The sequence below is a fragment of the Oxyura jamaicensis genome, chromosome 2 (assembly GCF_011077185.1).
Source record: "Oxyura jamaicensis isolate SHBP4307 breed ruddy duck chromosome 2, BPBGC_Ojam_1.0, whole genome shotgun sequence".
Classification (NCBI taxonomy): Eukaryota; Metazoa; Chordata; class Aves; order Anseriformes; family Anatidae; genus Oxyura; species Oxyura jamaicensis.
The window spans coordinates 147,389,059-147,414,976 of record NC_048894.1 but is presented as its reverse complement, the minus strand read 5'-3'; the positions used below and the strand labels follow the sequence as shown (position 1 = coordinate 147,414,976).

Here is a 25,918-nt window from a genome sequence, read left to right as displayed (position 1 = left end):
CATTCTCTGTTCACTTGAGTTCTGATGAAACATAATTTGAGAGCAAATCAGTCGATGACCAACTCTCTTTGTTGTGATTCCTAGATACTTAGATGACCTCAATGAAGGAATTTACATTCAGCAAACATTAGAAACCGTCCTCCTTAATGAAGATGGAAAACAACTTTTAGTAAGTATTCAATAATTTTGTAATAGAAAACAATGAACCAAGCAGTCTTGTGCTACACTACACAAAAGCAAAAAGTTATCAAATGTATGGTAATGCTCTGGCTTATTTTGAGGAAGACGAAGACCAGAAATCTTCAGCCTGCCATTTCTGACAATGTATTGACTACGTGGTTGCCATTGTGTTAGTTTATCAGTGCTTGTTTGTCTTTTAATGTTACTACAACATTGTGTTGATGCAATTTCTTCCTGTTGTTCTTTCTGTTTCCAAACAGTGTGAAGCACTCTATCTATATGGAGTCATGCTACTGGTCATTGACCAGAAGATTGAAGGAGAAGTCAGAGAAAGAATGTTGGTTTCCTACTACAGATACAGGTAATGTATCAGAATGGTATTCAGAAGCACTCAAGGCTGAAAAAATATAACAGGATATACTCAATACACTGGGTTATTGAATTAAGGTAATGGAAATGTTAGCACCTGTTTGACTGTACAGATAGACTGATAAATTTGCAGAGCTCTATGAATATCAGTAGAGCTCCTTGCATTAGCTGTTTTTGCAGGACTGGCTGTAAAATTGCAGCAACAGATTTTTCATGCTATCTCGATAGAGAGTTGAAGTCCATTGACAAATCAGCTTCCAGGTAAAGGTTTAGCATTGCAAGTGTGAGCTGTGAAGGTACCATAGGTACGTGAGCAAATCTTGGTGAAAAGTCCTGAGTATCTAGATTTCAAATGTGTTGCAAGTCAGACTTCTTGTTACAGTGCTGGGAAAGTGGAATCAGTAATGGCATTTCCTAGGTAGACTGACATTGTCATTATATGACAGGTAGGGCCTCAAAGGGTGTAAGTGCAAATCCTTTCACACATAATGTAACTAAAGGGTATCCTTTGCCTGTACTGCTTTGACTGTTGAATGCAGAAATGGAGCAACAAGCAGAATTCATAAAAGGCAGGTGGAAGAAACAGAACAAAACTGTTCTTCTGAATACAAAGATATTTTTTCTGTCGCTGAATAAACTTCATTTTTCTGTTTGTGCCCTGTATGTTTATCTGGGATTTCAGTTTGGGTATGTATCAGTGTCCTCCTGTAATGGTGAAAACAGTATTCATGGGGTTTTTGGCTGTTTAGCCAAAAACATCCCAGACCTTAATATCTGATCATTTTCTTGGAGGAAGGACGTGATTACAAGGGAAGGGAAAGAATGAACTAATTAGGTCATAGAGCTCAATTTTTGTTCCTTCCTTTTGTAAAACAGTGCAGCCCGATCCTCTGCTGATTCCAATTTAGATGATATCTGTAAATTGCTTCGAAGCACTGGCTACTCGAGCCAACCTGGAGCTAAAAGACCTCCAAACTACCCTGAGAGCTACTTCAGCAGGGTACCCATAAGTGAAACGTTCATCAGCATGGTTATTGGCCGCTTGCGGTCTGACGACATTTATAATCAGGTAAGTTACTGTGAGATAAAAGAGGAATCTACAAAAGAGTAGCAGATGATTTCTCAGGTAAGCTACTCAACAATGAAGCACAGAAGAAAATACATAATCACCAAATTGTGGAGGTTGGAAAGGACTTTTTGCAATCGTGTAGTCTGAGCTCCTGGCTCAAGCAGGGTCAACTTGAGCAGATTGCCCAGGATGTCAGTTGGGCTTTGAATGTCTTCAGAGGGTGGAGAATGCAGAAGCTCTCTGGGCAATCCATTCCAGTGTTTGACTAACCTCACAGTAAAAAACAAGCAAACAAACAACAAACAAACAAAAAAACCACCCTTTTTCTTTAATGTCTTTAAATCTTAAATAATTGGTCACTCTTAATAACTAATCCCCTCAGAGATGGCTGTTATTTTAGTTAGTTACTACAAAGAGATTTATCATCCCTTACTAGACAGCTTGATTAAAAAGAAACCCTAATGTCACAGTTATGAACTATGATAATTGAAATAATAAAGGGAAAAACAAAACAAAAGAAGCAAAGTATGAATAATGTCTCAGTCTCCTCTAATATGACTCCTTTGAGAGAGCTTTAACAAAAGATTTATTTTTAGCAGAGTTTGGCCTGTAGTGACGACAAGCTTTTTTCTGTAATTTTTGGCACACATTTAGTGAATCCTGGATGACTGAAACAGTATGTAGATGCCAGAAAAGCAGTGTTTGAAGATCAATGAAAGATAGAAGAAACAAGCAAAGGCTTAAATCTGTAGGTAGGAGTAGTAATATAAAAGTAGGGACCTTACTGAAAATGCTTTCAGACCGTGGACAGACATACTGACATTCAAAGGGGAAAAATGCTTCACCAGGTACTGCAGAATTTTTTTACATGTTGGAAAGTTCATGAAACAGAAATAAGAGCATTTAGCAAGCTGCAAAGCAAGCCCATTTTATGACATATTTATGTCTCTAGTAAGAAACCAGGAAGTGAGGTTGTACTCTTGTAAATTACTTCTTAATTTGGAAACCTTACTTAGAACTGATGCTTTATAGCAAAATTACTTGCTCTTTATAAAATACTACTGGTTTATTGTCTTTGCAATAAACATTTGTGATTTCTATTTTTATAGTACTTATAGTTAATAATGCTTACTGAAAAACAGTAATGTTTCTATTCAAAGCATAGTTATAATTAATGTACTTTATCTAATGTAGTAGAGAAAGTTGTATTAGGGTAGAAAACTTCAGTTCAACCCAAAGTGAATAGATCTTGTTCTACTGAAGTACATTATGTTGTTACCTCCTTTGATACTTGCAGGCTATTTTCAGTGGCAATTGGCAGAAGTCTCCTGATTTTTCTTACTAGTCAAAAATCTTAACCTTATAAAGTAACTAGACAAAATTAAATAAAAGTAGAACGTTACTAAATAAAAGCAGGGAACAGTTTTCCTAAGGACAAATTGTTATGTCTTATTAAATATGATTTTAATGCCAACTCTCGTGTTAGTATGGAGGTCTTCTAATATATTATCCTATGTACTTTTTAAATGAAATTTCAGTTGATAATTTGAATCTTTTTGGTCTTGCTCATACATGAAATTGGTGAATAATTAAATTATCTTCATTCTAATTGCCTCTTTTATTAAATTACTCTTATTAAATGAATCCTTGTTTCTATGTGAGATGAACTACAACATCCCCAGTCCTTATCTAATACTTTTTTCCAGCTCTGCTCCTTTCAAACTATCTTAAGCTCTTTGGTTCATCCCTCCTTTGACCCATGTATGGCACAGTAATATCCTGTGGTAGCCTGTTAAAATTAGAAGATATCTACACAGTCAACTTTTATATTCTGTAAAATATATCTGGTAAATACACTGCATGTATAAACATGTCCCACTTACGTGCATATGCTCTTTACCTCGTAGTAAACTATATAAAATATACAGGATAGAATACATAATATATATCCTATAGGATATGTTATATATAATATATAATACTATATAATATGCATATATTACTTTTTAATGTTCTCATGATATTTGCAAGTGGTTTATGTTGCTGTATATTATACTCTTGTTTTGTTTTGTTCCCTTTTCCTAGGTTTCTGCATATCCTTTACCAGAACACCGCAGCACTGCCCTGGCTACTCAGGCTGCTATGCTCTATGTGATTCTGTACTTTGACCCTTCGATTCTTCACACACAGCAAGCAAAAATGAGAGAGATAGTGGACAAATACTTTCCGGACAATTGGGTAAAAATAATTTTGTTTTAAAGCTGTGAATAATATGAATAATCTGAATATGAATAATATGAATTATCATTGTAAATGCTTAACTTATCTACGTTCTGATACTATCATGGTAAAGTCAATCATAAAAAAAAAAAAAAGCCAGAAGGTGCATATAGGCATCTTCCAACCTTCTCAAAGCAGGGCTAGCTTCAGAGTCAAATCAGGTTGCTCCTGGTCTTGTCCAGTAGAGTTTTCAACATACCTGAAATTAAGATTCTAAAGCCTCAGGGCTCCTGTGGCTAGGCTTAATCACTCATGGTGAGGAATTCCTTCCATCTGTCCAACTGGAATTTTCCGTGTAGCTCATGACTGTTGCCTCTTGGCTTTTCACTGTGCTCCTCTGAAATGAGTCTGGCTCTGTTGTATCTCTAACTTCCCTTTAGATAGTGGAAGACTGCCGTCAGATCCCTTTGCCTTCTCCTCTCTAGCATAAGCAAAGCCAGCTCCCTCAGCTCCCTTCCATTGTGGGTCCCATCCTAGCACCATTCCGTTTGATTCACTCCAGTTTGTCCATGTCTCTCTTGTGCAAAGGAGACCAAACATAGACAATTTACTCTAAATGGGACCTCGTGAAGGCTGACTAGAGGGAATAGTCACTTCCCTCAATCTACTGGCCACAGTCTGGCTGGCATAGTCTAACGTATGATGAGTCTTCATTGTCGTAAGGCTGTGTGTCTGATTCCTGTTCAGTTTGTCCACCAGGACACAGAGGTCCTTTTCTGCAGAATTCTTAAGTATGCAGTCAGTTCCCAACCTGTGCTGCTGCAAGGGTTTGGTTTTGTCCCCAGCCACAGGACTTTGTGTTTAACATTATTGAACTTCCTCTGGTTTTGCTGGTGAATTCTACTGACTTGTCAAGGCCTCTCTGTATGGGGGGCTTGCTCTCCAACAAATCCCCCACACACATGTTGTTTGAAAACTTGTTTGAGGACACATTCCATGCCATTGTCCAAATAACTTAGAAGCAAAGCCCGTCACTGTGCAGTTGTATAGACTGGTAAGAAGCAGTGATCCAAAGGGAATTTCTGTGCATCTTAGTGCTAAGATTTAGAAGCCCTAGTCTGCAACAAAAATGCTACTGAAGTAGTCTGGCATGTAACAGTAGAGTCCTCAAGTAGTCTATATCAAAGGGAATCAGACTTCACAAAGAAACTAGAAATTCACTTATGTATATCCATTGGTTTCAAACTGTATACCTCTGTACCATGAGTGGAACAGTGAAGAAGGGAGTGAAGAAACTGCAGTAGCTGCCTATTTTAAAAAAAGCTCATTACAACTCGTCAGATTTTTTTTTTTTTTTTTCCTGAAAAACTGTAAGCTTGTATTAGGAATGAGAACTCAACACTACATCTCTGAGTGTGCCAGCATGTTTATTCACTGTATGTAATTGTACAAATTCTTACTTTAGTGCCACGTCTGTCTTGTGATCAGGTATGGACAAGTTAGCTGCATCACACAGAATGGTTTCAAATCAGTCTTAGCAGTGGAACTGTAGCCTTTTAAGGAACTGACAGCAGGAAACACTGAGCTGTATTTCAGCAGTATTAGAAGGATCTTATTAGCAGACCAGTGTCCCATTTACCTCTTCTGGCTTCTTTTTTGACATTTTACAAAAAGGTCTGTGGTTGACAGTGTTCCCTTAGATGTGATCACCCCAGGATGGACGGACGTTGGAGCAGTAGCGTGACGAAGCTGATAATGCCAAAGCTCTGTGTATCCTTCATCTGTCAGTCACCCAAGACTTCCATTTTTAATCATGTATCTTGCAAACACTTGCAAGGCAACCACATTTCAGTATTTTTAATCACATTTAAACTTGACCTTGGGGTCTGAAAACCATTTCTCTTTATTCCTTAAAAATCACAGAGTGGAATCGTAGCTTCCTTCTGTTTGTGATGGAAGACACATTACATTTCTGTTTGGCACTTTGGGCATTCCTGGAGTAGGATTCATTTAGATGTTTTTTTTTTGTTGTTTTTTTTTTGTTGTTTTTTTTTTCTCTCTCATAGTCAGTTCCCCAGTCAGTCTTGACTTTTTTCAGCCTTGTGCACAAGAACATGGAAATGAAAAGGAAGTCATAAGTTCATGAGCAGTAGTGTGGAATAGAGACCAAGGATCACACACGGTGATTGAAAAATCTGTCAGCTTGTTTTCAGAACTGACTAAGCTTCAATTAACTAATTAACTGTGTTTCATGTAATTCCTTCTTACTCTGGAACAAAGAATACAGATATCAAAAAAGTTTACTTATCTCCTATTCATACCTGCAACGTATCATTCTTTACTCATGTTGCTAAATAAAAATTGTTGTCTTAATAAAATTGTAAACACAGCCTCGTTTTCTGCTTAGGTTATTAGTATTTACATGGGAATCACTGTAAATCTAGCAGAAGCATGGGAGCCCTACAAAGCTGCTAAAACTGCCCTCAACTACACACTGGATATTTCGAATGTCAAAGAGCAGGTATGTAGGACAGAGTTCAATATTTTTAGCAAGATTTCAGGCTGTGTGGCTATCTCAAATATCTATATTTTTCTTCTCTAGTGTACAGTTTGAATTGTATTCAAGTACAATACTTGGAGTATGTAACCTTTGTGTGAAACTGAGTTTAAAATACTTCAAGGTCTCGAACTCTTCTATGCCTGTCATTGTTTATTTCACTTCCTCTTGTGGAAAAAGAGGCTAGAAGATTCCATTTTCCCTAAAAGTTCCTGGGTCACAGCTTGACAAAATAAATGCTGGCGTTCAACACCATCTTGTTCAGTATGGCATACCTTAAGCTGACTGTGGTGTTTGGCCTTCCATAGGTAACAGGTTTAGAAGTTATACGTTCATTTTTATAATGTGGTACTCAGCCAAAGAGTTGTACGTCGTGCCTCCCAGATTATCTAAACAATAATCTGGAAAAAAAACACATGATTTAAAAGAATGATACCTTAACATTGTATAATGCAATGTAGTTGTTGTTTTATATGAAATTATTTTTCTATGCCTAAAAAACAGTGAGTAATACTGGCCTGTTTGTAAAACCAGACAATAATTGGGGGATTTTTCTGGACTGATGATTGTTCAAATGCCTCCTTAGAGTTTGAACCAACTGCTCAGAAAAGAACACCACACAGAAGTGTCTGATTAGAAGAACCATGTTATGCGTTGTCTTCTAAACTTAGGGAATATGAGCGGACATTTCTTGTTAGTCTTCAGGGAAAGAGTTTGCTAAGTATGAATTACTGGCACGTAATTCATAACAAGTATATCCCGTTCTCAAGTACATTTAGTTTTGTTCTTTCTTATTATCACCGTTTTTAGGAATGATTTCTAGCAAGTATTTAAGTGAATATGTATGGAGCTCGCAAGTGTAGAGCAAAGATCCTGAAATATACTTTACATTCGTTGTTATGTAGCTGCAGTTTATTATGTTGCCTACCAGAACTGAGAGTGAGTTTTTTATATTAATTTTCTGATCTGATACCCTTTAAGCTTTAGGAAGCCCCAGCCACATTTTACATGACGTGTCCCTTTTGAGGCAAGGATTATACTGACACAAGCATTGTGTATTCTAAGGCAAGCAGGTACGCTTCGGTCACTGAGCGGGTGCACGCTCAGGTGCAGCAGTTTCTCAAGGAGGGCTGTCTAAGGGAAGAGCTGGTGCTAGACAATATTCCCAAGCTGCTGAATTGCCTACGAGACTGCAACGTAGCAATCCGCTGGTTGATGCTTCACACTGCAGACACAGGTAAGACTTTGTGCCAGATTTTTATTCCAGAGTTGTCAGTCCTGCTCTACTGGTGCTTCATCTTTGGTCCTGAGAGAAATTCATTGTGTGCTACTGTTGAAGTCGGCAGAATTTCATTTACTGTTTGCAGTAGTTTGTTGAGCTCTTTTTTTATTAACAGTCTCCTAAAATCTTTGGCTGAAACGTACACGTGCATTTCCTTAAATCTTGCAAGCTATATACTGGTATAAAAAGAACTTTTGAGAAGTCATGATCCTGTTGAATAATACTCTGCAGAATAAGTCTGGGAGTGTTAATTTTTGTGCCTTATCATTTGAAGCATCATTCTGAGAATTACATGCATCACTAAAATGAAAGCAATAGCCATCTTTTTAATATCTCAGTAATTAATTATTGTTTTTTATTCTGGTAACTGTTTAATAATGTCTCTGACATGAGTTTGGATCTGTAAACTTAATTGCTTAGGCATAGCCTTGGTTGAATGCCTGTGCTGTCTTTAGGACTTCTTGGTACGTGAGATCATCTGTTGCACCTCCACGTGTTCTCTGTAGCAGTCTCAGAAATGCTGATCTCTGGGCTTCTCAGTCAGAAGGACTAAATTCACACTTAGTTTGCAGAAGCTAGCAGAAGAATTTTAATAAAGCTTAAGCACCCCAGAAACCTTAATTAATTCCTGTCCTAAGGAAGGTCGATAACACCCATGTAAATGGAGAACAAGTGGGGACTGACATATCAAACCAAATTGGTTTTGCTTTTAACCTATTAAAGAGTCTATTTACAAAGATTTAAATGCTTGGCCAAATTCTGTAACAGTGGAAAAATGTTGTCCTTCCATTTTCAGCTTGTGATCCAAATAATAAACGTCTCCGCCAGATAAAGGATCAAATTCTAACAGACTCAAGGTACAATCCCAAGATCCTTTTCCAGCTTCTTCTGGATACAGCTCAATTTGAATTCATTTTGAAAGAGGTAACGTGCTGCTGTTTTCTTCAGCATTTTCCCCTGAACAGCAGAGCAGAGCTGAAGACTTGATTTTGCATGAATATCCTGATAATAAGCACACTCAAATCTGTTGAGAATGCTGCATAACTTTTTATCCTCCCATACATCTCTTTCCCAGGCTTTCTTTAAAACAAAGAAGAAAGCCCATGTATGTTGAGGATAAGCTGCTAGGAAAACTCTTACATCTCTATATAAATTTATGCCATCTGTAAAAACACTCCCCATTAATTCTGTGGTACTAATCTGGTAAAACATACGAGCATGCTTAACTTCAATTACATGCTCTCTTGAATTGAGTATCAGTGTATAGGCTGAGATGACTCAAAATTAGATCAGTCTTCTAGCATCTCTAAGCTAAAAAAGTTACTGGATAATTCTATAACTGACTAAAAGCCAACAATATCTGTCATGTGTATATTTTAATTCAGTTAATTTCTATCAACATATGTATGTCGCACTGGCAATATTTCTCAGTGCTATAAATTTTGTATTTCATGTTCTGGTGAAGTCTTGAAGTTGTTTAGTATTCCCTGTAAGTCAGTTCCACCTGTTTTCAATATTTCATTTCACTTATTGTAGTTTGCCTTCTTGCCAGTTTCATATACCAAATGCTTTGTTTTCAATAGATGTTCAAACAGATGCTGTCAGAAAAACAAACAAAATGGGAGAACTATAAAAAAGAGGGGTCTGAAAGGATGACTGAACTCGCTGATGTCTTCTCCGGAGTTAAACCTCTTACAAGAGTAGAGAAAAATGGTAATTACTAAAAATTAAACTGACGGGGGAAAAATAATTTTCTTTTTTACTTCTAAATGAATACTGAAAGAAAATTCATGAGGCTAATACTGATGATAATGAAAAACTCATGTCCTTCAGCTGCTACAGACATCTCTTACATGCTGTCTTACTTAGGTTTAAAGCATATATTCCAAATGTAAGCCATGTTTAGGTACCTAATGTTTAGATGGCATATTTTAAAATATTTTTTCTTAATGTTTTGTGTAGAGATGCTAGGTAAGGTAACAAAGTGCCATTTTACTTTTCCATGTGTAATGGAGTTGACATTACTGTGTCCTATATATAAAGGAGTGGGAAAACCATATCTATTAAGTATGGGGTTGCTTTAAGGTCTCCTTTTATTCTTTTCCTAGTCATGACCTGCATTTGTTGCATCAGCATTTTTTCAAAGCTTCTTTTACTTCTCTTCTGCACTGAATCTTTGAGATCCTCCAAGGAAATGACTTAAAAGCATGAATCTGTATTTCTAAATTTCTTGCTCTGTGGAACCTCTTTTTTTTTTTTCCCCTGAGTTGATGTAAGAATGAGAATTTTAGATCATTGTCTCACTTGATCAAAATCATAATGTCAGCGTAAGGGCAGTCTTAGTGATTGTTCCAAAATAGCTAAATTTAGAATTAAGACAATTTTATCACTTTTTTCCATATAAAAACAGACTTCCCTTACTGAATTTTTCCCCTCTATCATCTTGATGTCAGCAGACTTCTAGCTAAAACACAGAAAATGCAGCTGCCAAGATAAATGACATTGTAAAACCACTCATAAAACACAAATTCATAATTTAAAGGGCTTTATCTTCTTTGTATAGGTTTTATTATGCCATTTTGTTTTGATAATTGTTTATTAATGTTCTGTGTGACACTTACTTAAGCATTCACTCCTTTAAAAGTCTGTGTCTGGAAAGGCTAGAAAACATTGTCAATAATGCCCTGTATATGTAATGCTGAATATTTTTGTTCTTCTTATTGTCTAGCAAATTCCTGGTGTCTTTATTGCTTAGTGCCCTTGCAAAGATTTGATTAATTTTTTCTTGTTCTTACGTAGAAAATCTTCAGGCTTGGTTCAGAGAAATCTCCAAGCAAATCATGTCTCTCAACTACGATGATTCCACTGCAGCAGGCAGAAAAACTGTACAGCTCATACAGGCACTGGAGGAGGTATGGAAAAGAATTTTTGAGATAAGTGATGAATTACAAGACAAATCTTCATTTTAACAATAGGTTAAATCTGTAGATCCTCCAGTCTTGCATATACGGTCATCAGGACTTGCCTGTAGACCTAATAATTGTAAAATAAGGAATACTGCATGAAAAATCATGCCACCTACAGTGTAGAGTGTAATCAACTGATTAGTAAGATTTTCTGGAGAAATGAATTCAGTATTAAACATTACGTGTCAACATAACTTACTATTTTGTTAAAAATTCTGAAAATAAATTTACTTGAAGCTAGAGAGGGTAATTTGGAAGGTAAAATAAAAAAGTAGGCCAGGATTTGTTAAGTGTCTTACTGTATCATAGCCCTGAAGAGAGAGATCAGTTTACTGATTTTATTAATTTTGTTGTCTTTAAAGATGAACATACAAAAAGGGAATTTTTTTGTTTGATTTTGTTTTTAAATACAGGTCCAAGAGTTTCACCAGCTGGAAAATAATCTGCAAGTTTGCCAGTTTCTGGCTGACACCCGCAGATTTCTTCATCAGATGATCCGAACTATCAACATTAAAGAAGAGGTCTTGATCACCATGCAGATAGTTGGTGATCTTTCTTACGCTTGGCAATTAATTGACAGGTATCCTAGCATGAGTTTTTTTCTTCTAAGTCGTCATTAGTGAAACTTTTAGGAAATAACATGAGTAAATGTTTTTTATAACACTGCTGGACTTGATAAGCTCTGTAGGACACTTCCAAATTAAAGTAGTCTATGAGTTGTTGAGTATATTTAGCTCTTACCAACTTGAATAAGAATTAACAGCTATCCTTGGCATGTTGTTAGCTGCAGGCTAAGTAATGCCATAACTTTTTTAGTTTGTACCCTGTTCCAACTAAAACAATTTTGTTAAGTTTCTATCTCCACCCTTTACTATAGTTAAGTGTTCTCCAAGATACCAGAGTTCTCATTTCAACCAAAGCCAGACAAATTGAAATGTTACAGAAAGTCTTTTCCATGGTGTGATTTTGCTAAGCTGCTGCTCCACTAGTTTGACTGTTACTGATGCCTTCTTCTTTTGCTCCATCTCCCCCTTTATCATAGAGTTTTTTCTAGTCAGTAGCTCTTCAGACCAAAATTCTCCTTTAGTGAAGTTTCACAGATCTCCTGTGCCATTTCTGGATTACACTGCTGCTAGTGACATGTGAATTAAGAGCTGAAAATAAGTTTCAGGGGAAAGAGCTGATTTGTTTTCTTTCTTTCCTACCCCAGTTTTACATCTATTATGCAGGAAAGCATAAGAGTCAGTCCATCCATGGTAACTAAACTCAGAGCTACTTTTCTAAAGGTAAGTATGTAAGAAAATGAAGGTACTTTAACACTTGCTAACCAGAACATTTGTTAAATAGACCTTAAGGCTGTGAAGTCACAATTGATTCAAAACTTTATTTTACCAACATTTTCTATATCCAGGTTTTTTAGAATTAAATTATTACATTAACTCCAGGTTAGTTTTAAAGAAAATAAAATTCAGTTATGTATGTTTGTCTATACAACCAGTTAACATTGCCACCATTAGGCAAATTAGTCCTGTCATCCAGGCTCTGCTCATTACAGTTACTTGCTGGAGACATCACACCCAAAGAGTGAATTCTCTGCATATGTATCAGAGGAGACTGAAGGAATTACAAAAGATAGGTTGGCTGTGCCCTTTTTCTGCCACGATGAAGATGTGGCATCTGATGAACATATTTACTGTAGAAACATGAATGGGAAATAGCGTGGAGAGGGAAGGGTAAAATTACAGCAGGAAAATACCTCACATAACGGATAAGATTAGGGAAAATGAATGCAGGGAATGTAGCATTATAGACTGCTGAACTTTTCTGATTTTACTTTTTTTATTGGCAAATCTGATGTTGTAGCACTGCTGTTTAGGAAGAATGTAGTACTTCAAGTTATAGTTCAAGAGCCTGAAGAAGAAAGTTTAGGCGTTTAATTTATATTAGGAAAACAGAGGTGAAGTTAAAATGTTGAATTTGTTTCTAGCTTGCTTCTGCTCTTGACTTGCCACTTCTTCGTATCAATCAAGCCAACAGTCCTGATCTTCTCAGCGTATCACAGTATTATTCTGGCGAGTTGGTTTCCTATGTAAGAAAGGTAGGCATCTGAAGAGACATAATTGTCTCATTCCATAATTACCTTTCCTCAGTTGATGATTTTTTTTGTGTACTGACTTTTTTTTGTCTCATTGCTCTTTTCACAAAGGTTCTACAGATAATTCCAGAAAGCATGTTTACTTCTCTTCTCAAAATTATAAAGCTTCAGACTCACGATATTATTGAAGTGCCCACTCGCCTTGATAAGGATAAGCTACGAGATTATGCTCAGCTCGGACCACGATACGAGGTGCAGTTAAAATAGGGAATTCTTAAAAAGCATGTCTTAAGTACAGCCAACTTCAGCCTAAGTTTAAATAGGTACAGCTCCACAGAGTTAACACCTTAACAGTGAAGTTGGGTTTGTTGACTGAGTAAAAATTAAAACTGACTCCTGTTACAACAAGAATACCTTAGGTTTCCTGAAGATAGATGAGTAACTTCTCTTCTGTTTGTAAAAGTCCAACTTTTGCTCTTGCAGAAAAGGAGGGGAAAATTAAATATTTATAAATGAGTGTAGAGATTGTGGATTTATTTAGGTGGTGATGGGAGTGACACTAAACTGCAAGTCTGAAATTAAGCTGTCATATTTGGAATGCTTGTTCCAGGAGAAGGAGAAAGTTAAAGCCTGAATAACCCAGCAGTGTTAAGCCTTTTGCTGTCTTCAAATGTGACGAGAAGATGGGGGCATGTTGATTTGATCAGATGAAGAAACTGGTATTGCTTGTTGAAATTTCTGTCTGTGGGGTGTCTTCTGCACTGTTACCAACCTGGAAGTGTGAGCAAACATTAAAAAAAAATGTTGGTTTTATTTTAATAGAAGGTTGAGGAGCAAAAATAATGAGTAGACCTGTAATTTTTTCCCCTCAAATAATATATACTTTAGTTCCCCAAATACCAGAGTAAGAATGCCATCTTTTTTCACCAGTTTTTGCCAAAGTGTTACGAGTTTTAAACAAACAGGTGTGATCTCTAATAAAGCTGACATTCAGAGCTGTATACTAGGCTTGGACTTCCCCATTAAACTTTGTAAACTTTGATAGCTTATTTGGGAATGAGTTGGGGGCAGGGACAGAGAGGCAGTATTCAGGAACTTCCCTTTAATTTTGAGGAAGAAGGGCAACTACTCACCATACATAAGAACTTCTCACTTGTGATTTCTGTGGAGCTGCAAGTCTGAACTGTGTTGTTTCTATTCTCTATTGTAAATGTCTTAAAGACAAAAGACTGGCTTGTCTGAACTCTGAGCATAAGGATGCCTATCTAATAATTTAATACTAAGTGAATGTGCTTCTATATTTTGTCAGTGGAAATAATGAAGTGGTCTCATTGCTAGCAGCAGGCTTTGTTGCAGAGTAACTACTTCAAGCCCTGCCCCTTGCCTGCTCAAAGCTACTAATGTGCAGTTTTGTCCATGATATTTTGTAGCCATGTGATATAGGGAGCCAGGTCTTTTCTCTCATCATCTTTGTAAAGCTGCTGGGAAGTATTATTCTTTCCTGCTGGTAACATATCTATATCAATCTAATCAGAAGATAGATTATTATTGTACTATATAAGTAAGCTTAGAACAAGATTTAAACTGAAAGTACATCAGTGCATTATTCTGCAACAGGAAGCTACCACTGGCGAAGATGTTTATCTTTCTAGCTTGATTATCTGAATCTGTTGAATCACTTGAATAAATTGTATCCTCTTTTTCTATTAAAGGTTGCCAAGCTAACCCACGCAATTTCAATTTTCACTGAAGGTATCCTCATGATGAAAACTACTTTAGTTGGTATCATCAAGGTAACGTTCCATTATTTCAGTAGTCATTTGCTGGCAATTAGCACTTAAGCACAGATATTTCAGCACATTAAGCAAGACCTAGAAGACAAAGAGACAAGAAAAAAATGAGCTTGCATACTAATTTTCAAACAGGAGTGCCTGATATGGCATCCAGGTCGGAACTGTGTTATTTAAGGCCATTAAGAACACACAGTTCTCATTGTGCATAGGTTCTTCAACCTTAATTGACACGTTTTGTTTTGTTTTGTTTTCTATTAGAAAAATGACTGTGTTTGAATGAGATTCTGAAGAGCTGTTTCTTCCAGTGGCAAAGGCTGCTCTACCTACATTAAGATTCCTATTTCACGACTTCAGAAGGAAGCATTCTTGAAGCAACATATACTTATTAATGTATTCTGGCTTTTTATAATTGTACAACATTCTTAATGGATCATTAACAAGGCTTGAATATGGGAACAGACCTTTGCCATTCAACTTAAAGGAATGATTTATTATCTAGTAGAAGCATATAAATATTTATCTTCTGGACAAACAACTGGTAGGAGAGTCGGTGTGTTAGCCCTGCTTTCCTATCAGAAAATAAGTATTTAATGTACTTCTTGGGAAACCTGAAATCTTTTCATATTTTTGATGCATTTCCAATTTTCAGGAAAAAAAAATGTTTCTTCTACTTAGGTGGACCCAAAACAGTTACTAGAGGATGGAATAAGGAAGGAGCTAGTAAAACGAGTAGCTCTAGCTCTTCACAAGGGACTCATCTTTAATCCTAGAGCCAAGGTGTGTAACAGCTTGATTTGATTTGATTTTTTATGGATCTCAGTTGTGCTGACACCTCTTTTATTGTACTACTTCCTAGAAAATAATACTTAATTTTCTGTACAGATTTCCTTTGTATAACAAAGTACACTTTTGAACTTATTAAACGTTAGTTGAAATGCCTTACTTGATATTGCAAGTTTATAAGCTGGTAAGAGTGCACAGAATTCAAAAACCTATTTCTGTTCTGTTCCAAGTGTCCTATGAATACTGAGTTCATAGTTAGTCGTCTTTGCGACGATTCCTGGCAACACATGATATCTATACAAGTCAGGTTAAAAACAAAAGGAAAAAGAAGAATAAGGATTATGACTCTTTGTTTTGTTTCTGTCCAGATTGTTAAACCTCCCTCCCAGATCAATCAACAGTATTACTGAAGCCTAGAAGAAAAATTAGAAACAGGACGAAAAAAATATTTTATAAAAAGAATCACTTAAGATATTAAACAACCAGTAATGCATCTCCCAGTGTTTTTTTAGTTCTGTATGGAATATAGTGAAATCCTGGAGAGATTGTTGTGTAAAAAGGCATTTAGAAGCCTATACATTTTCTTTTTATTCTACCTGCTTACAGTTCTGTTTTTCTTTTTCTTTCTTCCCCTCTGTAGCCAAGTGAATTGATGCCCAAATTGAAAGAAATGGCAGCAACAATGGATGGATTCCATCGATCGTTTGAATATATCCAGGATTATGTCAACATATATGGTTTAAAAATTTGGCAAGAAGAAGTGTCTCGTATTATTAACTACAATGTGGAACAGGAGTGCAACAACTTCTTAAGAACAAAGGTGCTGGTCAAAATCAAAAATGAACAAAAAAGATGATAAATGCTTTTAAATTGGGGTGTTTGAGCTTCTAAGTGATGGAACACATGGAATGCATCATGCACGGTCCGTACAGTTGTGTCTTCAACTAATTCTGTTATCTGTTGTGAAAAACATCTGGCCCCAGCTTTTTCTGAATGACTTCAGCATCCCCCTTGCATTGCTTGTACCTAAGAGCAAAGAACCCCAGCCAAAATATTTTAATATCTCTTGCCAGTAAGCAATATCCTTTCTCTTTTTCTCAAAGAAAACAGAAAATAATGAATCCCAGTAGTCTTCTCTATATCTACAGTTAGCTGTCTGTGTGCAGGCTGAAAGACTGCAGTAGTTAGCAGCTCTTTTTGTGATATTTCCCAAGCGGTGGAAGCAATACATTTACATTTGGGAAACAAAATGGTAGACAGCTTTCCTGCAGAAAGGAACTGATGTAATTATGAGCAGGAGTGGGGGTACTTAGGTTTTGCTTAGATTTTGCTTGCCCTTTATCATATGACCTGTTCTTCTCTGCTTTTTTACATTTTTTTTAGTACTCTCTTTTGTATAATTTACTATATTGTTTTACTCTGTACTCCTTTAAGTTAAACAAAATCATTAGAATTTGTAGGGCAGATTAAAAATGTGCGATGCTAAAACTAAACTGCAAACACTCTAATACTTATTTTTCAGATTCAAGACTGGCAAAGCATATACCAATCTACTCATATTCCTATACCAAAATTCACACCTGTAGATGAGTCTGTAACATTTATTGGTCGGCTTTGTAGAGAAATCCTGAGGATCACAGACCCAAAGTAAGTACTGTACATCACAAGCCATATTACTAGCTCCATGCATTCAATGGATTCAATACCGCTATATGCAAATGAAATATATAACTTTTCTTCAATTGTCATATCATCATCTTTACCTAAAACCAGTCTTACCCGATCTGCCCTGTATATTTTAAATATTAGTTTAGAAAACTCCAGCTTTAATATATGAAGCAAAACTGTGCCTGAGCCCTTGCAGAGAGACTTTCTAATGTCTTCCAGGATAAGATGACTCATTACTCTTATCACAAAAACCGTCTGCAGCTTATTCTGAAATATGTTATTTCTTTGTTTAATTTTTCCTTAGAATCACGTGTTATATTGACCAAATGAACACCTGGTATGATATCAAAACTCATCAGGAAGTAACCAATAGTCGCCTTTTCTCAGAGATCCAAGACACTTTAGGTACCTTTGGTCTCAACGGTTTAGACAGGCTGTTGTGTTTCATGATTGTAAAGGAGCTGCAGGTAACTTTTGAACTTAAGTTTCTCAAGATCATGTTGCTTTTATTGCTTCATAACTTTTCTAGTGAAATAAAAATCCCATTAACTTTTGAAATGGCAAATTCAAATCAAAAGCATTTGAAAAATGTGCTTTCAAACCCAAAGGTAAAATCTGAGTTGCAGATAAAATTATTGGATTTGTTGCTCTTGAGTAAATTGAGCTAGTAGGTTATGTGTTAGACGATGCCTCTCGGAGGTGTACGACTTTAGGTCAGCTTTTGTTTTTTATGTCTAGATATCAGTGAAAAATTGGATTGTTTGTGTCTACTATGATGTGAATGAAGTGTCGATTCTATGCAATGACACCTTTCCATAATACCTAGGAGTGTAAGCAAGTTTTTTTGTTTCTTTGAAAAATCTGGTCTGGATAAAGATTTTAAAGAAAATCAAATATTGATGAACAGTTTTTCCTTGTGAATTGAATACATTGTTGGCTACAGTGGGTATGTGTATTGAGGAGATGAATCTGCTAATTGTCCTAGCACTGATTAGTGTAAGTCAGACAAACAAAAAGGTTAACTACATATTTCTCAACTCTTCATCTCTGGAAATAGTCTTTCCTTGCTTCTCCTCTAGCAACAAAAGACTGCTGTTGAAAATGTGGCTGTTGTACCACCAAGATTAAGCATAGCATGCATGCGTGAGGATTTTACTTTTCCTTCTTTTATTTAGAATTTCCTCAGCATGTTTCAGAAAAACATATTACGAGACAGGACAGTACAGGATACCTTAAAAGCACTTATGAATGCTGTCAGTCCTCTCAAAGGAATTATAGGTAAGTGCTTTCTGGTTAAGATGGAAGAAAGCTGTTGTCTTAGCACATTTGCATTTATTTATGCCTCACCCTTCTTCTTTTCTCAGCAAACTCAAACAAGATTTATTCTGCAGCAATTGCAAAAACTCAGAAGATCTGGACAGCATATTTGGACTCCATAATGAAGGTAGGCTTATGTTATTTAGTGATATACAGAATCTGCTCTAAGCACTTTGGTTATATACTTCAGTCTGCTTATTTTACAGTGTTGTGTAATGTTTACATAGAACTCTGCAACATTACAAATGAAGCACAACTGGATTTTTGAGAGCTCTTGAGCTTCAACTATATGCACAGCTTGAACTCCACAAGGTGCTTAGCACTGGAATACATATGTAAAATCCAATAATTCACCCAAACTGAGTACACCATTAGAGTTCTGATCTGGGAAGAGTGAGGCAGCGCTCAGTATCAGGAGCTCTGACACTCCTCACAGTGTCAGGTGAACAGTTGTGTACCTAAGGCTGAAGTTTTGAGCAGTAGCGTGTCCTGAGCTTGCCTCCTTCGCACAGAAGGCTGTCTGATATGCCAGAAATTTAAAAACTGTGCCATTAACACGTCTGTTTGCCTTGCATTTGTAATGATACTTTGTAGCCATTTTACAAGACCCTGTGAATGTTTGCTGATGCTATTGAAGAGAAGAGGAAAGGGCAGACAAAGGGAAGAAAGTTGACAGCAATAAGCTTCTCCATGATCCCCTGTTCTTGTTTAATCCCTGCCATTGCTGACCTAGTGGTCTAGGGAGAGATGGGGAAAAGCATCTTCACTTCCCAGTGAAAAACAAGCAAGTAACTGGGTTTCTGTTTCTGGTACCTTTTTAGTGCTCTCTTCGCACTGCCTGTATTTGCTGTCATGAACTGCATAAAAATCTTGAGCGCTGTGACTGTTCCTCCCCTTTTGCACAGTTGGGGTCTGTCAGTTCTGATTTTGGGCAGTCTGAACCAGTGCTCTCTTACTAAAATGAGAGAGTAGCTCCAACCACAGTGCATGTCCCTACTTTGGGCAGCCCTACGAAGGCTGTTAGTTGTAATGAGGACTTTATGTAATCTATTTAAATATTAATTGTTGTTACTCTAAGTTTTTCCTTAATTTGTCTTTCTTCTTTCCCCATTGCATTCAATATAACACCACTTTGTTTGTTTGTTTGCACAAATAGGTTGGTCAGATGCAGATTTTAAGACGGCAGATTACCAACGAGTTAAATTATTCCTGCAGGTTTGACTCCAAGCATTTGGCGGCTGCATTGGAAAATCTCAATAAGTAAGAAGCAAAACGTGCTAAAGAGCTGCATGCATTACTGTGATGTAGTTATTCAGATTGTTGTCAGATAAACAATGACAAAATATGCAGTCTGATTGGGATTTTGTTCTTGTTGATGGTTATTTGAATTTTAACCCAACAAAAACTGGTTAAAAATAAATAGAATAGAATCGTAGAACCATCATAGAATGGCTTGGGTTGGAAGGGACCTTAAAGATCACCCAGTTCACGATAGTGGAGTAGAAGGGGGTGAATCACCTCCTTCGACCTGCTGGCCATGCTTCTTTTGATGCAGCCCGGGATACAGTTGACTTTCAGGGCTGCAAGTGCACATTGCTGGCTCACATTGCATTTCTCATCCACCAACATCCCCATATCCTTTTCCTGAGGGCTGTTCTGAATCTATTCCCCACCCAGCCTGTATTTGGGCTTGGGATTGCCCTGACCCACATGCAGGACCTTGCACTTGGTCTTGTTGAACTTCATAGGTTCACTGGGGCCACCTCTTGAGCCTGTCAAGATCCTTCTGGAGGGCATCTAGTCCCTTCAGGATGTCAGTCACGCCACAGAGTCAGTGTAATAGCTCTGCTAGTATGAATAACTCAGCTAGTAATTGTATGAACGTATTAGTGGACAGCACAGGTTTTTAATTGCATTTGCTTTTACCTTGGCTTGAATTCATATTTGGATGAGAAATAAGAACAATGAAAGCTGATTTTGAAACAAAAATGATCTTTCCAGAAGATATTTCACAAAATGTTGTTTACTCTTGCTAGTGACCATTTACAGGTTTTCTGTGCGTGAAGCTTTTATATTAATATGGTATATGGCATGGCATTAGGTTTATTTGTGGATAGTTCAAATAAGTATTTAATGTAAATAATTTATTTCCCTTTTAGAGCAATACTGGCTGATATAGAAGCACATTATCAGAATCCATCACTGCCTTACCCTAAAGAAGACAACACTCTTCTGTATGAAATCACAGCTTATCTGGAAGCAGCTGGCATTCACAACCCTTTAAATAAGGTCAGGCTTACATTTAAGTGCTTGGTATAAAGTTTGCTTTTTCACTTTCACAGATGTGGAAAAACTGTGCTCTTTTTTTTCTCCCCTCAGATCTACATCACAACAAAACGTCTGCCATATTTTCCCACTGTCAACTTCCTATTCCTGATTTCACAGTTTCCAAAACTTCAGTACAACAAAAATTTAGGTATTGTATAAGTTGCTTATTTTTTGTGTCAATCTATTGAAAAGCTATGTGAAATCAATGGCATTGAAGCCATTCAATTTTTGACTTTAGTCCATCATGTCCAGACAGGTTTGTTTTAATATTAAAGCAAAATAAAATGGGGTAGGAAACAGAATCCAAACTTCTCCCTTTCTCATTCCATCTGATGCCATAGTTAATATCATTAAGCCATTTGCTGTGGAAGAAATACAGTTGCTACATTGTTTTTTGTTTTCTATTTGTGGGCAAGCAGAATGGGAAGGACAGCAGAAAGCCTCATGAAAATGTATTATATATATTTGTATCTGCCACAAATACATTGTTCTATAAACGTGTTGTTTTTTCTTGTTTTTTCTTTTTTTCTTTTTTTTTTTCCTGTGCAGGAGTGGTGTGCAAACGGCCAGCTGATCAAATTGACTGGCTTCCTCTAGTGCTGGGACTCCTTACCTTGTTGAAACAGTTTCACTCAAGATACACAGAACAATTTCTGACTCTCATCGGTCAGTTTATTCGTTCAGCGATGGAGCAGTGCACAAGGTACCATGTTTCACTTTTTACTTACTTGCAAAGTATTTCAGTATTTTTACTACTGCTTTTCCAGTTTTTTGTTTTGTTTTTGGTTTTAGTAAAGTATATTTGACATAATATTATTTGACTTAAGTGTAAGTTAAAATGTTTCTCTCCTTGTAATTGAACCACACGGTACATAGTGGAAAAATCATTTTTTGAACACTGGGATTTTCATACAATGTTATGCAAATAACTGACCAGCTAGTAAGTCTGTGGTCTTCATGATTGCTTAATATTAGCCAGAAGATACCAGAAATGCCTGCTGATGTAGTGGCTGCCCTGATGTTCCTGGAAGATTACATTCGCTACACAAAACTACCAAGAAAGGTAAGAGAGAATTCTGTGTCTTCTGTAGACAGCACTGGGGAGTGCTGGCCCCTCTGGACTTAAATACATCTCTAGATCCTAAGAGAGTGTCTGAAAGAGAACTTAAAATAACGAGACTTTTCTTTATGTGACATTAACTGTTGCGGAAACCATTGATACAACACTTCCCTATACTAGCTTGCATCTGTCTGGATTATTTTCAGACTATTTAACCGCTACTCACTGTAAATTATTTCCCCCCATTGTTCCTTACAGTTATGTTCTTAAATGCAAAAAAAAAAAAAAAAAAGCACAAAAAAAAAAATGTAATCAGGTCTTCTAAATAATAAGTGCTGTTTCTGTTTGGAGAGAGACTTGTATACATTCTTTTCTGTCTGGAGTCCTGCTCTGAGGAGCTAAATCTTGGTTTACACTGCAGCTGCATACCAGCAGTTTGATCACGTGTGCCTACTCTAGAATATGGCATCATTTCTAAATAAATATGCAAAATAATGGACTTGCTAAGTATGTCCAAAAAGCAGTATTTACCCTTTTCAGATGATCTGTAAAAGATCACCAAACTGAAATGTGGATGAGAAATCTGTTACTTGATATGAAAGGGTCAAAACAGATTCTTCTACTGTGTACAACTTAAAGCTTGTGTTACTTGTGTACTTTGTGTAACTATTTTCATATTAATCACAGTGTCTTTGGAAAAAAAAAAATATTTTTTTCTAGAAAATGCGGACAGAATAGAAAATACAAGAAGGATTTCAGTTTTGCATGTACTTCAAAAGTAGCCTGTTTCCATTTAATCTTAGTGTCTATTGCTGGAGGGCTTTTGGGAAAGGGAGTGATACAACAAAAGTTCTGAGATATCACGGAATTAAATAATAACAAGCTTATCAGTATTCTAAATCCAGGGCTAAATGCTATTTAGAAAGTCTAAATCTCCAGTCCTTGATTTCCTTTCCTTCCCTTCGTTCCAAAGAAGCAGGGCTTCCTAGGCAGCTTCTGTATTTCACATGCAAAGGAAGTTCTGGACTTCTGTGCTTGTAGAGAGACTTTGTTTGAGGATTAAATGTGATTTAACTCCTTTTGAAGATAATATTTATACATGGTATTAAAAATAAGTCATAATTCTAGTACTATAGTCTGTACCACAGTTAAGAAAAGATGATTCATGAATAAGTTATTTTATATTTCCTAGATAATACTTAAGACTACAAGAGATTTTTCCAGCTTCACCCTCGTTCCCAGCCCACAGTGCAATGTAGCAGGAAGTCCCCACGTTGGTCTTTCAGCTGATGTATCTGGTACTTGTGCCAGCTTCCACTTCAGCCTGGTGCTACGTGGGGAAACAGCAGAGAAGTGTCAGTGTTCTTCCAGTCTTGCACAGTAGCTCTGGTCCCAACAACTTCTTAGAGCCCTGAGCTAGCTTCACATGGCTGACACCATGTTCCTGCCTTGTTCAGGTCAATAGTATTGTATGCTTGATTGATAGATTAGATGTGCTGTGTTAATTGGTGAGCAGAGCATACAAGTTAATAATGAAGAAAAAATACGTGACTGACTTCCTCTTTACTCCAGGTCGTTGAAGCACATGTGCCTAGCTTCATTTTTGATGAATTCAGAACTGTTCTGTGAAAATGGAGAAAGACCAAGGCTCTTCCCCAAGCCTGAAATAAGGAACTGAGGATGGGCCAAGCTTTTCAGAGCTGTATCTTTTCTGTGCTTTGAGGCAATACCTACAACTGTCACTACAAAATATAACCATCAGCACAAGTCTATATCATTAACACTTGTTTAAATCTTGGCATGAAATACAAACCATATCTCATCTAAACTGTGTACATTTTGTACTGCACATAATAAATGCTGTATGTAATTGTTTATGTATAAATCATTTAGTTTTTTGTTCTGAATAATTATTTGTGGAAGTTGGATTTTTGTATCACAAATGAGCAATGAAATTGGAAATAAAGCTATCGGATTCTTTGCCAGGACTCCTGAATCCCAAGTGTAGGTTTTCATGTTCAAAGGCCTGTTAGTGAGAAAAAGAGAAAAGATGTTTGGTGTCTGCCTCTGTGCTACAAAAAATAACTTTCCAATTTGTGCTATACTATTTAAAGGTACTAAAATTTCTTTCCATGCAACTGTAGCATGACTAAGGTTAGAGGCAAGGCATGTATTCATGTAACTTTCAGCGCTGATGTGAAAACTTTTGCACCCAGCGTAACTTCCTGCGTAACTTCCTCACTAGGGGCTGCTGTGGGAAAGCCAAGGAGAGGTGTTACTCTATCAGGGGCCAGCTTGGTCATTATCAGGTTCGGTCCTGAGTTTCTTTTTTTTTCTTTCTGAAGCACTTCAAATGCAACAGCTGAAGGAAAAACAGCAGAAGGATGTTTCTGACACTAATGCAGCCAGGAATGCCTAGGGAGCAGATAGATGGCAAGTAAACTCCCTATTTGTGGAGTTTGTGTAAGAAAGCAGACACAGAGGAGAAGGGGCAAAGCCCCAGGGCACTGGTCCTATCTGTTTCCCCCTCTGTCTGCAGTGAGGATGTGTCCTGTTCAGCTGCTCCTGCATACCCCAGCTTTTCTCAGTGAAGACAAGAACAGGGGCTGTCTCATCCCCCTTCACCAAGGCATATGAAGGGGGCTGTCCAGGGCAGCCGCCATCCACACCTTCCACTTGCTCTGCATTGGAGCTGGTGTAATAAATTCTATGGTTATCCTGTGGTTACCAGGGCAGGAATACCCCTAGTTCATGAAAAATCTGGCCTGTTACTCCCAGCATAGACAGATGAATGCTAATGAATTTCTGAGGGACAAAAAATAGGGAAGTTTTTGTAATTTTGCACTGTTTTTCACATCAAGTGTGGACTATGAGAGTGCTTGAACATACTACGTGATCTGTCTGCAGACTTTTTATGCCACTGGGGGGAAATGCTGCACTAGCACCTGATCAGTTCAGACCTGGGAGCTTATGGCAGAGCAAAAAAAAATGTGGCTGCAACCCTTGTGGTGACCTCCCCTCCATGCCTAAAGCCGTAAAATACCACCAGATGCCTGGGGGCATAGTGAGAGCTCTCCAGCTATTGAACAGAAGCAGGGGTTACCAAATGGATGCTTTAATGGCTCTCTCTGGCACATAAAGAAGCTGGTTGTGTTCTGGTATATGACTAGCTTTTGACCACTGCTGCCTTTCCCCTGACTGTGATGGTGCCGGTCACTGTCACCCTGTGACAACACCCCACGTGCTGTCGCTGCCAGGGTGAATGCCATCCGTAGCGTTCCTGCTACTGAAGAACCAGCTTGCCTTCTGCAGGGCCAGACCAGCACACACGGGCATGGTGCTGCCTCGTGGGTACCCGCACAGCCCTGCAGCTTGTCACGGGATTGTCTCAGCACCTGGAGGAGCACTGCCTGTCCCCAGGTTGTCACCTGCTCCCTTACACCGACAGCACCCTGCTGAGAACCTGCAGGCAGGATGGCAGGGAGGCACTGAGCAGTGCCGTGGACACCGTGTAAGTACATGCCTGGGAAATTCATACAAGGATAAAAACAATGCGAGGATATAAAACAATTTAGGTATCATCAAATTCCTGATGGAATATGGCTGAAGCTGCTAAAAACAAAACAAAGCAAAACAAAACAAAAAGATGACCAAACAACCAAAAAAACCACGATTCATAACTGAGCCCCAAGAAAAGGTCGATGTACGGTGGATTACTGGGGTACTGTTGCCAGTTTACCCTGCCCAGCACAGATTTTAAGATCCCTGGGTAAAGCAGTGAGAAAAAGGAACCAGTCTGTATGGGGAAAGATGAAATGAGCTTTTGAACAAGCCAGGCGTGTCATCTGCTGTTGTGCTGGGTCCCAAGCAGCCTTACAAAACTTTTCAACCAGATGTCCTAGGTGCAGGAGATGATCTGGCTTGTTGGAGCCCGAGGCAGAACAATGAAGGGAAGGAAGCTGCTCCCCGGCCTGGGCTCAGGCAGCCCCACCATGCACCCCCCCCTGCTCCTGAGCAGGGTGCCTGGCTCATGGAAGGATTAGCAAAATACCGGGGGGTGAAGTTCTGCAGTGGGCAGAACTCATCATACTAGAAGATACCCTATCGACATGAAGTCATACCGCTCCCTGCCCTATTGCTGAGTTACGCACATGTACAGATGGTGGCGTGTAAGGGGCTGGCTGCGTGGGTCGGTAAGTGGCAGGTGAACAGCAGGGCAAACCACAGGAAG

General features: G+C 37.7%; 1 protein-coding gene across 1 annotated transcript in view; it reads left to right on the top strand.

Annotated features, from left to right (window-relative positions):
• WASHC5 (WASH complex subunit 5) overlaps positions 1-23,683 on the top strand; it is a 28,412-nt gene extending 4,729 nt beyond the window's left edge. Inside the window, exons 4-29 of the mRNA XM_035319680.1 lie at positions 85-169; positions 441-541; positions 1,426-1,618; positions 3,704-3,856; positions 6,246-6,359; positions 7,461-7,632; positions 8,474-8,601; positions 9,261-9,390; positions 10,477-10,589; positions 11,057-11,223; positions 11,854-11,929; positions 12,631-12,741; positions 12,850-12,990; positions 14,451-14,531; positions 15,207-15,308; positions 15,955-16,134; positions 16,837-16,961; positions 17,287-17,449; positions 18,158-18,260; positions 18,347-18,426; positions 19,456-19,559; positions 20,459-20,588; positions 20,679-20,775; positions 21,177-21,330; positions 21,603-21,690; positions 23,260-23,683. Of these exons, the coding sequence (XP_035175571.1) occupies positions 85-169; positions 441-541; positions 1,426-1,618; positions 3,704-3,856; positions 6,246-6,359; positions 7,461-7,632; positions 8,474-8,601; positions 9,261-9,390; positions 10,477-10,589; positions 11,057-11,223; positions 11,854-11,929; positions 12,631-12,741; positions 12,850-12,990; positions 14,451-14,531; positions 15,207-15,308; positions 15,955-16,134; positions 16,837-16,961; positions 17,287-17,449; positions 18,158-18,260; positions 18,347-18,426; positions 19,456-19,559; positions 20,459-20,588; positions 20,679-20,775; positions 21,177-21,330; positions 21,603-21,690; positions 23,260-23,316 (3,148 nt within the window). The 3' untranslated portion in view covers positions 23,317-23,683. The remainder of the gene's footprint in view (positions 1-84; positions 170-440; positions 542-1,425; positions 1,619-3,703; positions 3,857-6,245; positions 6,360-7,460; positions 7,633-8,473; positions 8,602-9,260; positions 9,391-10,476; positions 10,590-11,056; positions 11,224-11,853; positions 11,930-12,630; positions 12,742-12,849; positions 12,991-14,450; positions 14,532-15,206; positions 15,309-15,954; positions 16,135-16,836; positions 16,962-17,286; positions 17,450-18,157; positions 18,261-18,346; positions 18,427-19,455; positions 19,560-20,458; positions 20,589-20,678; positions 20,776-21,176; positions 21,331-21,602; positions 21,691-23,259) is intronic.
• Positions 23,684-25,918: the final 2,235 nt, after the last annotated feature.